The sequence below is a fragment of the Staurois parvus genome, unplaced genomic scaffold (genome assembly GCF_062004578.1).
Source record: "Staurois parvus isolate SC_StPar_1 unplaced genomic scaffold, SC_StPar_1.0 ptg000365l, whole genome shotgun sequence".
NCBI lineage: Eukaryota > Metazoa > Chordata > Amphibia > Anura > Ranidae > Staurois > Staurois parvus.
The window spans coordinates 1125974-1142836 of NW_028318161.1; the positions used below are offsets into that span (position 1 = coordinate 1125974).

Sequence of the window (16863 nt, forward strand, 5' to 3'; positions counted from 1 at the left end):
GATATACTAACCTAATCTGCTGATCCTCCGAGCATGAGACCGGTCCCTACCGCTTCAGCCCCTTGCATGCTGGTGGTCTTGTGAATGGACTGTTCCTGATGGCATCACACTCATAGACCGTCTCTGGGCGTGAGGATGGCAGGAACAGTCCACCACTGGACATGGGGGGGGCACCGTTTTTTGGGAGGTTCGAACGACTAGGTAAGTATATCCTTTCAGGGGCCCCCTGGACAAAACAAGCAGTTAACCCATGCAGTGCAGGCACATCCACACTGCATGGGACAGAAAACATTTTACATGAAGTTCCAAAATCCTTGAGTGCAATTTGTTCCTTTTATCATCATTCATTTTAGGCTGGAATAGACCTGAGAGGTCAGGAAAACATCTCACCGAGGACCATAACCTTATCCCTATTATCCTATGTGTTCTCCTATCTAACTTGAGAAAAGAAACGGAGAATAGGTTTTCCCTATGAAGTTCTTATGTCGTTTCGTTTCTTGTCTCATCATTGCACTTTAAATGACATTAATTAAAACAAATAGTCATTCTTTATTTTCTTAATAAGGTTTACTGCAATTATTTTAGAATTCTTGATGAAAAGGATAGTTTCAGAAAACTGGTTTTACTGATTAAGTGAAATTCTTTAATTGCCGTTCTTAAGAAAATTCATCAGTTAGCGGCTCAGCTTGTATGTGTTTTAAACCATGAGCTGGTCAAACAGTCAGAAGTGTCACAATGTGTCACAGGACAAGCAGAATGAGATAACAGCTGTTTCCTTTTTCAGAGGATCAATTGATGCTTACATAAAACAGATGTATAGCCAGAGTGCCTTGTCTGACAGGCCAGTACCTAGACAGGTCTTATCATCTGCCATGTTTCCAGGAGCCTAATGCTGCTAATGCTGGCATAAATTATTCACTTATCCATCTTTTGGGGCTATAAAAAGACACTCTTAGGGCTCCTTCACACTTGACTGTTTTACCAACGCTCGCCAAACGCCCCTATAGCGTTTGGCAAGCGTTGGTCCAGTGTTTGCGGAGCGTTTTTTAATGCTCGGCAAACGCCGCATGCGCGGTTTAGTGGCGGTTGCTAGGCGTTTGCCGAGCGTTAAAACCGCCCCACAAATGCCTATAATGAAGTTTAAATGGTGTTACTGCTCTGCAAACGCCCTGCAACCGCACCGCAAATGCCGGCCGGGCGTTTGCAGAGCAGCACCATAGCCTAGAATAGGAGGTTTCAACGCCTCCTGACTCGACCAGAGGCGTCCGTTTTGCCACAACGCGATGTTAACGCTCCCGTTAGAACAGCACCATGTGCTGCAATGTGCAGAATTGACAGAGGCGTTTGGGAAGCAGTAAAAACGCTTCCCAAATGCCTCTCTGCCGCCTGCACACAACGCTAGTGTGAACGTAGCCTTAGATTCCAATGCAGCAGGTCTTTTAGGTCTCTTGCACATGAACATAATAATTTACTGATCTTTAGGCCTCGTTCACACTGGCGTACTTATGTGTACAACCCTAACAAGTGTCATCTTTGCCTACACAGAATACACAGGAGTTTTTTTTTCATGTCTATTTGGATGTAGCAGCTGCCTGGACACAGACCAGGTGCAGATGTGTGTCCTCAAAGGCACACTGTCTATGTTTGGGGACATGCATCCCCACAGCTGTCACATTGGGACCAGTGTCTGTGTATGTGCAGCCACCATGTCCCAGTAGACATGGATAGGACTGCATGCACGGAACACCTGTGCATTCTGAGCTGGCAAAGAGCTGGCGTTCTCAGGGGTGTACACATAGGTACACCTGTGTGAATGAGGCCATATACATAGGATTTCACTAGCAGAAAGTGAGTCAGGTATGTTCTATAAAGACCTTGTGTATTCACACGTCCAGGCACATAAACATCTGTACGCATGCACACAGATAAAATTCTTCTTTTCCCTCTTCTAGCTGCCAGTGATCCAGTTTATGCATATATGCTCATACAGGCGTACCTCGGTTTACGAATTTAATTCCTTCTGCGGGACGTGTCGTATTGCGAAAAATTCATAAACCAAAACGTGGTTTCCCATAGGAATGCTTTGAAAACCAATTAATCCATTCCGGAGGTCAGAAAAAAGTAAACAAAAAAGTCTTTTATCCGTTCAAAACTCTTTATAAAGTGCACTTTAAAGGCATGAATACTGTACAGGGACATGATTAAAAAAAAATTTGTAAATGCATTGAAAACCAAGTAATTCGTTCTGGAGGTCAGAAAAAAAGTGAAAAAAAGTCTTATCTGTTCAAAACTCTTTATAAAATGCACTTTAAAGGCATAGTACTGTACAGGGACATGATTAAAATAAAATTTTGTAAATGAATTGAAAACCAATTAATCCGTTCATATTGCAAAAAAAATTAGTAAACCGAGGCATTGTTTTCAATGAATTTTCATTCATAAACCGAGGCATTCAGAAACCGAGGTGCGCCTGTATATACTTGAGTATACATGCGTACATGTGTAAATTGCTGCATTCAAGAACAAAAAGGGCTTTTGTTCATGGACACCATAAATGCAACATATTGAGGCATTTGAGCTTTTTTTTAACGATCTGCATACAGCCTATTGTTTTCTTTGGGTCCCTAGACAACTATGCACCTGTGATCAGGTCACTAAGAAAACAACATTACATGGCTATAAACAAGGTGTTTAGTAATGTATTAGTGTTCTTAAAAATGCTGCTCCCCCTTCCGCTACCTATTCTGCATAACCTGTATATAAAAGATCAATGTGAATGTCTTTTTTTACACATTCCTGTGCAGTCACATGATCCAGCAGCTGCAGCCCTCTTGTGTAAGGAAGCGCTTGACAACGGCTAGGAATTCCCAGAGTGCTGATGTCACCTGCTGATTTCCATTGACCAGGGGTCTCCAAACTTTCTAAACAAAGGGCCAGTTTACTGGCTTTCAGACTTTAGGGGGGGGGGGGGGCAGACTGTGGCCATTGGGAGTAGAAATTGTCCTGCTTCATTGGGAGTAAACAATGCATCTTTAGCATTAGGGAAGGAATAGCACCCTATTCTTGGTGTCAGTGGGGGAAATAGTGCCCCATGGTTGGCTTCAGTGAGAGGAATAGTGTCCAATTGCTGGTGTGAATGGGAGGAACAGAGTCCCTTTGTTGGTGTCAATGGGAAGAATAGTGACTTGTATGAATGGGGGAAAAAGTTGCCCAAGGGCCGGATAAGGGCAAGCGCATTCGGCCCCAGGCTGTAGTTTGGAGACCACTGCTATTGACCCTCTATTGTCAGCACTCCTTCTCCCCTGCAGCAGCCGCTCTCTGACACGGGGGAAATGGAGTTGATGAATCACATGACTGCACCAGAACAGTAATTTCCTGCTTGTCTCATTGTCTCACTGAGTTTCTCAGAAGTCTGCAATATGATACAAGTCAAATTTAAGGCACCACCTGTAACAGAAATGTAAGTTTAAGAAACTCAAAAAGGCTTAAGTGATGCAGACCCTGCAGCTTTCCTCATTAAAACACTGAGAGTGCATCAGCTGATCATAATGAACTAATAATTGCTACTCAGGATCAACATGTAATCAGTCAGGTTAACATGCAATCAGTAAATGAACTGAGCACAGAAACTAAAATGTAATGGAAAGCTGCATATGCATGCAATATGTGTTGCATATTTGTCATTGGGAGCTTCCAATAATGTGACCACTATGACAGCCAATCACAGCGGTCACATTATCAGGATGTCCTCCTCCATCCCCCAGGATTTATATTCTCTTATAGAGCCTGGAGGTGGTGGCAGGAAGGAGTTAAAACATACATTGATCGCAAATGAAGATTGTTTATTCTCAACAAAAGTGGACTCTTACTCTTTAACATGGAAGATAAGGCTAATTAGAAGTATTCCTAAGAATGTTGAATGCCCCCTTTTCCTACCTATTCTACATAGCCTGTATAACAAAGATACCTGCTCCCTTGATTACAGAGGGGGCAAAAAAACTAAATTTACCTAACATCATACGCTAGGAGGGTGCTACCAGGGCAGTGGTTAAGGGGGTACCACTAGTCCCCCTGTGCAGGACCCAGGCCAGCAGGGGGGCCCAGGTAGATGGGTGAATTGGATGTGGGCCAGGAGGGTGATCAGCATGGCAGGGGGGGGGGGACAATTACTGGAACCGATCCCCTGTATGGCTCTCTCTACAGCAGCTGAAAGCTGGCTTCTTCTCCTGTGCCTCCCACTGCTGCAGGGAGAGTCATACAGAGAATCCGTTCCAGTAATTGCCCCCTCCCCCACCGCACACATCACTCTCCCTGTACCTTCCCCTTGCTGCCCAGCCCCCCCCCCCCCTCCTGTGCCATCACCCCCGCAGTGCTGCCGGCTTCTCTCCTCTCATTCCCACCAGCAGCTGCAAGCACACATTAGGATCCTTCAGAATGGAGAGTGGGGGAAGGGTCCAGTAAACGTCACATTTACCATCCCCTTTCCTGAATGAATACCATGAATGATCAGTGTCAATCACTCACTCTGTTCATTCATAACTAAAGCGTAGTAAACTGTTTTGTTTTTGTTTTTTTTCGGGGGGGGGGGGGAGCCCTGTCAGGTTGGCTGTACGGGGCCCCATGGTTTCTAAAAGCAGCCCTGGGTGCTACACATATATAAATATATTTCCCATTTTTCTGAGATGGTAGAAGTGGTACACCTTTTTTTAAAAGTACGTAGGTACAGGACATGCCCCTGCCACACCCCAATTTATACAGAACATGAAGTATTAAGGCTTCTTTCACATGAATAATCTGATCTGGTCCACCTGTCCAGTTATCAGGTGCAACCTCCATTCTCCTCGATGGAGCAGTGGGTGTAAACAGACATGTGTTAACATCTAATATGATCCACTAAAACCAGGCAAATGGAGATCTACTCCCCACCCATCCAGTGGATTGGATGGTAGTGGGGTGTAAAGGAAGGGTTTAATGTAGTGAAAGGCCTCAAACTGTTCACATCCGGGGCTGATCATCCACAAGTAAATGCTGCATGTCCCATTACACGTGAATGGCTGTGGGTGCTGTCAACCTTTCATTGATTTGTATAGGGCTGTCCGCCTGCAGTTGTTTTCATAAACCCAGCTGAGTCTCCCACAGGAATTCATGTCTACATCTGAATGAGGTCTGACACTTTTGATAATGTATATCTAAACCCAAGAACAGAAATGTAATATATTGCTGCTTACCAATCCTTAGATGTGGTGATTGCATTTGTTTTCTGTGTTAGGCTTTTTTCCTTTTATTCTCACCTGTCATCCTGGCCAGTAACACACTTCCTGTCTTAGTGGCTACAAACAGTTCTCCACTGTATCTTTTGGAGGAGCAAGGTAGCCACCCTTGGACAGCAGCATTGTCAACCTGTGGATAGGTTGTTAGACAGACTTCTAGATTTAGATGGGCTTTACATAAATAACTAACAGAGCCTATGTCCAACACTTTTTCAGCAGTTACAGCAACAGTTTTTTTTAAATTCCTTTTGAGGGTCTGTTAAAGGAAATTGAAAAATAACAGACTTAAGCCAGCCATACATGAATTGAAATTTGGCTGAATTTCAATCCATGTATGGACAGGCTTGGTTGTACACAAGTCGATCTACAGCATATCCGGTGGTGCTGATCAGTGTATTCTGATGGTTGGGAAATCTCCCCTCTGTTAGAGTACAATAGCTTAGTGGGAGGAATTCCCCCATCGACCTTGAATGTGTGGATGGGGGAATCAAGTCATTTTCTTTCGTTAAACCTGCTGGTCGAACAAAAAAACTAAGACTCATGCGGTGCCAAAACAAGGGGTGGGTAGGAGGGGCAGCTGCCCTGGGCACTGTGGGGATTGGGGGCAAAAGTTTGTGCTGGTAGGGGGGATTTCAGCAGAGGGGCAGATTTGAACTGAGAGGAAGGGGAATTTATGCTTAGGAGGAAAGCATGCAGATTAATGCTAAATTTTTAGGGGGATACTTTTTCTGGCACATAATGCTCATACAGTACAACTTGAGGGGGAATGCAGTTTTGTATGTTCACCCTAGGTTTTAGACACTGGACTCATGGCCAGCCTTACTCTCAGTATGAACAGGAAAAGCAACTAAGTTACAGGAAGACTCAGAAAAACAAAGACTGCTGTAATAATGCTAGTGACAGACTGTACCATATATGTTATTTTGGATTTTTCCCAAAGTTTATTTTTTTTTCAAAGAATTCTATATATCCAGCTAAAAAGAGGGACTGCTGAGAAAGAAAGAGGGATAGTCCACCTAACTGAGGGCTGGCTGGGAGCTATGTATACAATATATTACAATACAGAATATAATGATTTTGGATTTATCTATATGTACAGTAGCTGGGTTGGGTTGTTACAGCTGTTTAGAAAAATGTCAATACACCCCATCCTACCATTCAGACTAAAACAGACAAGAGCACCTGCCAGACACCTCTCTATATTTACCCATCCAGTGAGGTCAACAGCCCAAGAATGGACATAGCAAGCACGGCCTCTCCAGTATTATTTTTAGCAGGAGCTCTGTTCCTTATCCATTTGTTGGAAGAGTTTAATCACACTCAGTTACAATTCTTCACTTGTTGGAGTCCACCATTTGTGTATATGACAAGGATGTAAAGATGACACATCAGACCTGCACATGAAAAACCTACATAAAGTACATCATACAGGTAAGATTTGCCCAGATTTTATTTTTCTATATTTTTTGTTCTATATCTTTATATTTATTTGTCCGAGGCATGTAACCATTATTTTAGTTATGTTGTAGTATGTATTATGTGATGTCTTAGCTCTTAATTGAATACTATTCAATTTTGTACTGAAATTATACTGACTAATTAATGTGCTGCACTTCATTCCATATGTACGTTCTAATGCAAATATTATTAAAGTCTGATGAACGAAAAGTTTTTAATTTTTTTTAAATGCATCTTTGTATCCAGTGTTATCCAATAAGGGCTGTGAATGGATTTTCACTGCAATAAATATGAAAAATACCACATCTCATGGTAGTTATAATGATGCCAAACCTAGCATTACATTCAAAACAAACAGCCTGTATGATATGCGTGTTTTAAAAAAAAGATCTTACAGTGATATAAGTAGAACTATAGCTGTGATTTCATAAACAAGCTAACAAAGGGGTTTCATAAGTCTGAGGAACTACAAGTCTCATCATGACCCTAATTTGGCCAGGATATACTGGGACCTGTAGTACCTTACAAAATTAACAGCTACCCATGCTTGCTGAAAACCATCAAGCATACCTTCATGATAAAGTAAATAAATCTTATAAGTTCATAAACTCTTGCAGTTTGATTTATATTTGAGCTTTACTACATGGGAATTTGTATGCTGCTGCCAGCTAATCATGAATTTGTGATAGATGGAAATGAATGTTAGCTGCTACTTCTAAATCCATAATTTAGATCATGCTATTATCTAAACAGTCCACTTTCAATTTCTCATGCTGCAAAGTCTGACAAGTCTTTACATAATATATACAGTAGGGAACTAAAGGTGCCAATAGACATGATAGTTAGAAGGTCTGACCCAAGAAAGGCAAATCTATGGAAAGACTGGTTAATAAAAATGAAGGTGCAATCATCTGGGGAAAGCCAAAGATGAACCAGTTAGGGGGTAATTTCACAGCTCAAACTGCTGAGCATATACAGAATTATGACCATTCCAGCCAGATTTTGAAAATGTTGATATAGACTTTTTAAAAACCTACTTACAATGAATAGCAAGTGCTATCAGGTGTCTAATACTGCATGTAATCTTTATACAATGTCCTCATAGTCTTGAAACCTGGTACACAACTACCACTCAGTTTTTTGGTCTTTTGGATCTATCTCTGTGCCCTCTCACCCCATCCATCTTACTACAGACACATCAATGTCAAGGGTGGCTGCAGGAATGAGCTGATAGACATTTAAACACTGGGTTTCAGGGGTCATATCTGGATGGTGGCACTGACCCCTCCTAGTCCAATGTGCCTTCTTGTTGGGGCCACCCATAACAATGACAGACCACTAGTAACGTGGAGGGGGTGGGAGTGTGCATAGACAAGTCTGGAAGACCAAGACACTAGGTAATAAAGAATCAGGGGTGCAGGGTCATGTGGCATTTCCATAGGACAGGAAGTGAGAGAAAATCTCCCCATGGTGACACAGTAAGAAAGATACATTTGAAATAGGTTTCACCCTTCTTCACTCTTCTAAAAGTCCTTTCAGTTTTTTTAGTATTCTTTTTGAAGAGATTTCCTTTCATTTTCTGGCTTAACCAAACAACAAGAATGGAAATCTGTTCAGCAGGACACATGATGTATAGCATTAAAAACCTGACAGAGGCTCTAACCTTTCCATACTTTAAGTGGAACGCCAGCTGAAATCTTTTTACATTTTGGTTAAAGTCAGCAGTCATACACATAAAGTATAGGGACATCTTATCTTACTTGGGCTTGATCTTGGGAAAATCAATTAGAAAATTTGACCATATATGGAGGATACTACTGCTGACATCCTTTGTCAAAATGCTATTTTCCTGGCTGCCTTTCCCTAGCCCCTTTTTCCCTCTCCTTCCCCTCTTTTTCCTTCTCTTAACCCAATTCCAAATCTATGCCATTCCCCATCTCATTATTTTGATTACCAAGCTGACACCCAAAGTACCATGATCCCAATCCTAAAACATACTGTGTGGGGATTTCCCCTTTCCCTTTGTTTGTTATTTAACAGGAAAATCTATGTAAATTAAGGATAAACCCTGATGCAGTTGCAAATAAGATAACATGCCTGTCAAATATTATGCTAAACCACTGTTTCTAAATCTTGTTTCAGTCAAGGCACCCTTTAAAATTCCGCACAATCTTGAGACACCCCATTCTGAAATATAAAAAACAAATATAATAGCATTACATAATGCAGTGGCATCAGCACATGTAGGACACCCAATGTTGTAACTGATTTATTTTACAGAGAAAAAACACTTTTTCACACTGGTACTGGCTAGTATTCCAGCGTTTCTCTTCTCCCTCAGTTTCTCTCCCTCATTCAGCTAATGTGACCCTAGTGCTGATGGAAAAGGGCAAACAAGGACATCCTCAGGCACCAGATATTCTCCTTATCAACCTATGACATCATTGGTTGTTAGAATGCCAGCAGCTGGCCTGCATACTGCCCAAGGTTGTAATGCTACATGATAAAAACCTGTGGCTTTGCGTAACAAAAAATGTCATGTTTGATCCACTTGCCAGCTTGTTGAAAAATTTTTGGGCAATTTGAAGCAATTTGTAGGCATTTTGCCAAGGCACCCCTCAAGAATTAAGAAGGCACCCTGGTTGAAAAAGGCTGCTATACCATTTATAGTACTTCATCTTTTATGTTTGATCTAAACTGTTTAAGACAGATTTCTATCCCTATTTGGTAGAGTCAGAAATATTAGCTTGGCCTACTACTTGTCTACTAGCTAGACAGAATTTCTATGAGTTAGAGAGCAACATGCTCCTTTAAAACTACATAAACCTTATCCCTAAAACTGGCCATACACTGATCAAAATTTGGCCTGTTCAGCAGGAATCAGTGACATTTCAATCAGTGTGTGATCATCCCTGCTCAACAAAAGTTAATAATTTCATACAATCTTCAAGAGAGTGGGATACCTCCTACCTTGTTTGTGTGGATGGAGGAATCTGTTATTAGAAATGGTGTGTGGCCAGCTTATCTAAACAATACATGTTTGCCCAGGGGTGTAGATAAAGGGGGAGTCAGGGGGTTGCCAACCATCCCTGCAGCCCTCAAAATTTCCACTTGCTGCGAGCAGAAATAAGGTGGGGGTGGCGAGCAGTGCCGGGACTAGGGGTGTGTGGGAGGGGTGGCGGTGGGGGCAATGACAAGCAGAGATCTCCTGTATGGCTTTCAATAAAGCAGCGGGAAGCCACGGGAGGGAGAGGAGGTGCTTCATTGAACACCATACAAGAAATTGCTGCTTGGCAGCGCCCCCACCGCTGCACAGAACATAACTTACGGTTCAGTTTTCTTTCTGGCCCTCCCATCGCCGCTGTGTTTTTTTCACTGCCCAGCCCCTTCCCTCCATCCTCCGCACCAATAGGAGAAGAGGGGAAAAGAGACCCTCCCTTCCTTCCACCAACCCTTCCTTCCTTCCACCCACCCTTCCCTTCCGTCCACCTACCCTTCCTTCCACCCTCCCCTCCTTCTCTTCCTTCCACCCATCCCTTCCTTCCTTCCTTCCATCCACCCCTTCCTTCCTTCCTTCCACCCACCCCTTCCTTCCTTCCACCCCTCCCTTCCTTCCACCCCTCCCTTCCTTCCATCCACCCCATCCTTCCTTCCTTCCTTACACCCCTCCCTTCCTTCCTTCCATCCACCCCTCCCTTCCTCACTTCCACCCACCCCTCTCTTCCTCTCTTCCTTTCACCCACTCTCCCTCCCTCCCTTCCACTCACACCTCCCTTTCACCCACCCCTCCCTTCCTTCCTTCCATCCACCCCTTCCTTCCTGCCATTCACTCCTTCCTTCTTTCCACTCACCCTTCTTTCCATCCACCCCTTCTTTCCTTCCACCCACCCTTCCTTCCTTTCACCCACCCCTTCCTTCCTTGCACCCACCCCTTACTTCCTTCCATCCACTCCTTCTTTCCTTCCTTCCACCCACCCCTCCCTTCCTTTCACCCACCCTTCCTTCCACCCACCCCTCCCTCCCTTTTTCCACCCACCCCTCCCTCCCTCCCTCCCTCCCTTCCACCCACCCCATCCTTCCACCCACTCCTCCCTTCTTTCCATCGACCCCTTCCTTCCTTGCACCCACCCTTCCTTCCTTCCACCCACCCCTTCCTTGCACCCACCCCTCCCTTCCTTCCTTCCATCCACCCATTCCTTCCTTCCTTCTACCCACCCACCCTTCCTTCCACCCACCCCTTCCTTCCATCCACCCACCCCTCTCTTCCTTCCTTTCACCCACGACTCCCTCCCTTCCTTCCATCCACCCCTTCCTTCCTTCCTTCCTTCCATCCTTCCACCCACCCACCCCTTCCTTCCACCAACCCCTTCCTTCCTTCAAGGGGGAGAAGTTTGTGGTGGGGGGAACGGTAAAAATGCAGCTCAGCTGCGAGCTGAACCCCCCTCAGAAAAAAAAATATCTACAGCCCTGTGCTTGCCCAACCTTTGTAACTCCAGCTGTAGTACTGCATCCAATGAACATACAGGCTCTCCCAATATGGCAACTGGAGTTTGTGACTGGACATTTCATAGTCTGAAAATTAAAAATTAAAAATTCTGTGAATGACTTGCAGTGTGCTTTGTATTACCTACAAAGCCACTGTTTTTCCTTTCTGATATGGTGCAGGGCCATGAAAACGTGTGTAATATTCTTTTTGTATTTTATCTTGTAGCTCATTTGTCCTGACAATGGTTTTCTGCAGATGTCTAAAGATGAGTGTCATGGATATCACAAAAATTTTTGCCATGTTAAAACCTAAAGAAGATGAAGAGGCATTAGAAGAAAGTCGAGAGCTACATTTGGCAGTGGCTATGGATAACCCACAATATCTAGCTTTTCTTCTCTCTGATGAAAAATATAAGAAATATCTAAACAGTCGTAGTGGGTGGGGAGTTCCAGTAACGCCCCTTCGCCTTGCTGCCTCCAAAGGTTCCCTGGATTGTCTAAAGATTCTCTTGTCCAATGGAGCAGAAGTGGACATACTGGATGTGAAAGCTCAAACTCCACTCTTTGCTGCCGTCAGTTCTGGCCATTTTGACTGTGTCAGAGAATTACTTATAGCTGGGGCTTGCCCTTCCGGAAGTGTCTATAATAATGGCTCTCCTATACTGACAGCTTCCAGGGAAGGCAACATGAGCATTTTAAGGGAGCTCCTAGAGTATGGTGCAGATCCTAATGTCAAGTGCAAATTACCTGACTGGGCAGCAAGTAACACCATTTCTACAGGACCACTATACCTCTCAGCTGTGTATGGCCATTTGGAGTGCTTTAGAACTCTTCTTTTTTATGGGTCTGACCCCAACTACAACTGTACTGATGAGAAAGTACTACAAAGGATAAAACAACCTAAAACTGTACTGGATGTATGCCTGAAACATGGGTGTAGGACATCATTTGTAAAGTTACTAATTGATTATGGAGCAAATGTATACTTGCCTGACCTCAACATTGCTAAGTCATTCCCTAATCATGAGGCAATGGAACTTCTAGCTAGAGAAAGAGGTAATTGCTAACATTTGAGTGCTTACACAACATTGTTTCCTATGTAAGAAATAAGAAAGTCTTATAGCCAAAACATACCTTTTTAGTTTTGGATTAAGTGGGGAAGGGTTAAAACCCGATATTAGGTAAATTTGTGACACATGTCACAGGAAAGAGTTACCTTCACTTTCTGCCCTGAAAAGGAAATGCAAAAAAATCTCCCCAAAGTAAAGGGAACTGCATCTTAGACATTTGTCATATATCAACTTTTTAAATTTATGCAATGGCTTGGTAAATCCATAGGTGATCTTTTACTTAAATAGCCCCACTGAGCTGGATCTGGGAAAACCAGGAATGGTGTCTATTGGAGACAATATCCAAAAGAACAAAAGAACCAATTTGAAAGACTGGGACATTAATGGTGCTTAATTTATCATATGCATACCACCATATTTAAAATATTGAAATAATAATAATTGAAAATATATAGGTGTGTATATGTTGAACATATATGTATACCTTGTATACGTATGTATATGTACCATTGGGGCTGGTCGTGGGGCATTCAAACAAGTCCCTGTGTCCCTGTAAAGTTGTTTGGCTGACCATACACTAGTAGAATTTCATTTGAAAGCTTTCATTTTAGGAAAGTTTTCTATTCAGTAGTGAAGTAAAATGAACATTCATTTGCAATCGCAATGAGCAGAAAATCCAAAGGAGCAGGATGGAAATTTTTAAATTTTGAATCGACATGGTTTTCATTCCAGGAATTACAATCAGGCCAAAATCGAACATTAAAAGCTGACAACATTTTTTAATTACTTTTTAAGAATTTTCTTACGAATGTTTGTTCAAATATCTACAAGTGTCTGGTCAGCTTTAGGCCCAGGCTTTAGATGGTGCTTGATTTTTATTCAAGTTGAGATTAAGCCCGTTCTGTTCAAAGAACTAAGTCCATTCTCTGTGATTCAACCGTGATCATCCATCCAAATGTATAATGGGCAGTTGAATGACAAGCAGGGTTTAACACAAAGCAGGGGCAGTGTTTAATCATAACTTTGTTGAGTAGAAGTCATCCCAATGTACAGCCTAGGCCTAGAATCCACAGACATAGATATTGGTTTGAAGTCTTGGATAATATTGGATAACATGAGTAGCTACTGAATTTTTCGATTATGTAGCTAGCTGCATCCATTGCAAAACTCTACTGCTAAGTCACTGAGGTGACACAGACCTTTCATTGTCTGGATTTCATTTTTACTTAGCAAAAACAATTTATCAATATGGGGATAAATTATGTAGCTGATTTTAGTTCCTGCTGAAGGATGGCCCTGACACAGGCACTTGCAGCTCTGGTTGAAGGCTTTTCACAGTTTTTTTAATTTCGTGAAAGGTTCCCTGTGATTTTGACAATCTCTTTGTTTTCGATGGTCAGCTTTTATTCACATAGTTAAAACCATTTTCTCCAAAGGAAAACTGCTTCAGTGTTAGCTGGAGTTAGATTTTAATTTGTTAGTCACTTATGTAAAGTCGATCTAAATCCATTAGTCAATCCAACACTATCTTTGCCATAGGTTGACTGTCCAAGGGTGGCTACACTTCTACTTCATAGATACTGTGGAGTGAGTATAGCCACTCTAAGACAGGATGTTGCTGGCTGGATCACCAGGTGAGAATAAAAAAAAAGCCTAAACAAAAAAAAAAAGTAAACTCCACCTATGGACTGTTGAGCGTCAAATTATCAATTTTTTAGATAGATACTGTATGCTTTAACTGCTCTCATCACAACAATTCTGTTAGAAATACAAAGCAGATTTAAGCCTGAAATTTTCCAGACTTCCTTAGGCCACAAAACAATTCACAGTGTTGTTGCTGCAGTAGTAGGCACTGTTTTAGTGCTTCACAGCCACATGTAACCCTGTATTAGGGTCTTCATATTACATTTGCAGTGCAATGTATTAAAAGGGATGTATATTTTTTTTTTGTATACTTATCCTATGCTGACAGGAAGAGAAAGCAGTATGAGAAGAGGGGAGAAAGGCTACTGCTCTATCTTAGTCCAATGTCATCCATTATCACAGGAGCAATCTCTCAAACACTGAGCTCAGAGCTACTGCATCAAGGGAGAAAATGGCATGTGCAGTGTCTTGAATCAAAGAAAGGGCTTACGTGGAGGTGAATAGTAATAGCTGGATGTGTCTTAGCAACATTCTAGCAACAGGACAGGATGGAGAGACGCAACCTTTGGGAGTTTTGCAGTCAGTCCTCTTGAGGTATATAAATGGCCTACACCCTTTAGCAGGGCATTATTCAACTTTGGTCAAAGCTGCACAGTTGTTTATACCTACAGTTGCCCCTTATCTGCATAGGCAGTTTTTTGATAAAGGTGCATTTAAGCACTACTGTACTCTTTTATATGCTTTTGAGAGGAGACCTGACCACCAATGTGCCAGAATAGTGGTCCAGACAAACCTTTTTTCAACCAGGGCGCCTAGACACCATAAGGTGCCTTCTGAGTTCTTCAGGGGTACCTTGACAAGATACCTAAACATTGCCCCAAATTGCCAGTGGGTGGATCAAGCCTGCCTTTTGGCTATAGGCTATAGGTTTTCATTGTGCACCATTGCAATCATGGGCACTGTGTTGGCTAGCTGCCAGCATCCTAACAACTGCTGAAGTCATCGGTTGATAAGGAGGATGTCTGGCACTTGCACAGCATCCTTGTTTAACCCCCCCCCCCCCCCCCCCGCCCTTCTGTGGGCTGACATTAGCTTGGTGGTGGAGAGAAAATGAGGGCGAACAAATGCTGAAATACTAGTCTGTACCACTGTGCAAAAGTGTATTTTTTCTGCAAGAATAAATAATCTCTAATATTGGGTGTCCTACCTGTGTACATGTTGCTCCAATATGTATAACTTTTAGGGGTGTGGTAAAATTGTGCATCATTTTAAAGGGTGCCTTGACTGGAGAAAGGTTGAGAAACAATGAAAGATATTGGGTACCCATGTTAAGTGGACCACACTTGTCAGTTGGGCACATGTTCAGTGCAAGACAATAGCAGAACCGTCAGTAGGAAGGGGGTTTGGGGAGCAGTGTAGTGGAAGGGGATGCAGAGATGTGAATTTAAGGGCTTTGGAGCTTGGGAGATGACAAGAACTGAGCAGAATGACTCAGCATGATGACATGGGCCCTGTAACCTAGAGGGAACAACACACTTAAACTGAAGGAAGGATAGTGTTCCTGGAATACCAAACTGGCAACAAAGCTACTTTTTAGGGACATTATTTCTACCAAATTGTACCTTTAAAAGCAAAACTAGTGCTAAGGATATAAAAGAATCACATATTTGCCTTTTTGCAATCTCTTTACAGTGCACCCAAAGTCTTTGATGTCACAGTGTCGCTTGAACATTCTGAAGTTGCTGAGACAAGCAAGAAAAACGCATCTTCTTGACCAACTGGGGATTCCTCAAGCTATGATCAAATATCTATTTCACCAGACATGATGGAATACCGTAATGGCAGAAACAATAAGAAACATTAGACTTGCAGCGTCAGCGGATCATAATTTGTAACTAAACAGAGAATTTAAACATGGAACTGCATAATTAGCATTCTAAACTGTGTGGTTTGGTTGGACATGTTTATACAGAAGGTGGACATAATAAAAGAAATACTTAACAACCCATTAAAATTTACTATCTCCTAAGGAGCAGAGCTGTCCATTGCCTTGAACAGTCTTGAAATTGTGTTTTACATATTCTAAATTGTGTGCAATTAAATACTACTCCAATGATAAAAAAAAAAGTTTAAGCAGTAAAGAATGGGGATTGAGAAAGTGTGAAATCTTTTCTGCACTCGAGATTGACATCATACTGATGTTCATTAAAGTGGTTGCAAAGCCTCCATTTTTTGTAACCTTCATTCATTCTATACATGAAGGTAAAAAAACCTTCTGTGTGCTGCTTCCTCCACTCACCTGAGCCCCCTCTGGATCCAGCAATGTGTACTGGAGCTTTGGCTGTCCCGTAATTATCTCTCCTCATTGGCTAAAACACAGCAGCTAGAACCATTGGCTCCCACTGCTGTCCATCAAAGTTAGTCAGTCAATGAAGAGAGAGCAGGGGTGGGATGATCCACTGCTCTGTGTGTATTATGGACGCATAGAGCGGGGCTCAGGAGAAAGCACGCACCAGTTCTCCCAGCGGCTTGCTATTGGGGACACTGGTCATTGCAAAGGAGCCAGGAGCGCCCCAAAAGAAGAAGATCGAGGCTGCTCTGTGCAAAACCAATGCACAGAGCAGATAAGTATAACATGTTTTTTATTAAAAAAAAAAAAAAAACACTGAACCTTTTGATATCACTTTAACACAATCTAGAGTGTGTCTAAAGCTGAATCTTGGTGTTTACAAAAGGCTAAGGATGCTATTGCCACCTCCGTGTGAGTGCTGGGGTTCTGAGCGGCCAACCGCTACTTGGTGGAAAAAGAAGTGAGTCATATGCATCCTGGAAGCTCCAGGTATCTCTCCTTACTTCCAGTAGCTGAAGTATGAGAGACTTTTAAAGGAAGAAGTCAGATAATCCTACTGCTTTTTCCTGTATTGGCAAAGTACAGG

General features: G+C 42.5%; 1 protein-coding gene across 1 annotated transcript; it reads left to right on the forward strand.

Annotated features, from left to right (window-relative positions):
• The first annotated feature begins 6572 nt into the window (after positions 1–6572).
• On the forward strand, positions 6573–15959 carry LOC149456261 (ankyrin repeat and SOCS box protein 12-like). Its single transcript, XM_089685187.1, has 3 exons — positions 6573–6701; positions 11440–12269; positions 15620–15959. The coding sequence occupies exons 2-3, from the start codon at positions 11456–11458 to the stop codon at positions 15751–15753; spliced, it is 948 nt and encodes a 315-aa protein (XP_089541313.1). The 5' UTR covers positions 6573–6701; positions 11440–11455; the 3' UTR covers positions 15754–15959.
• The last annotated feature ends 904 nt before the right edge of the window (positions 15960–16863 follow it).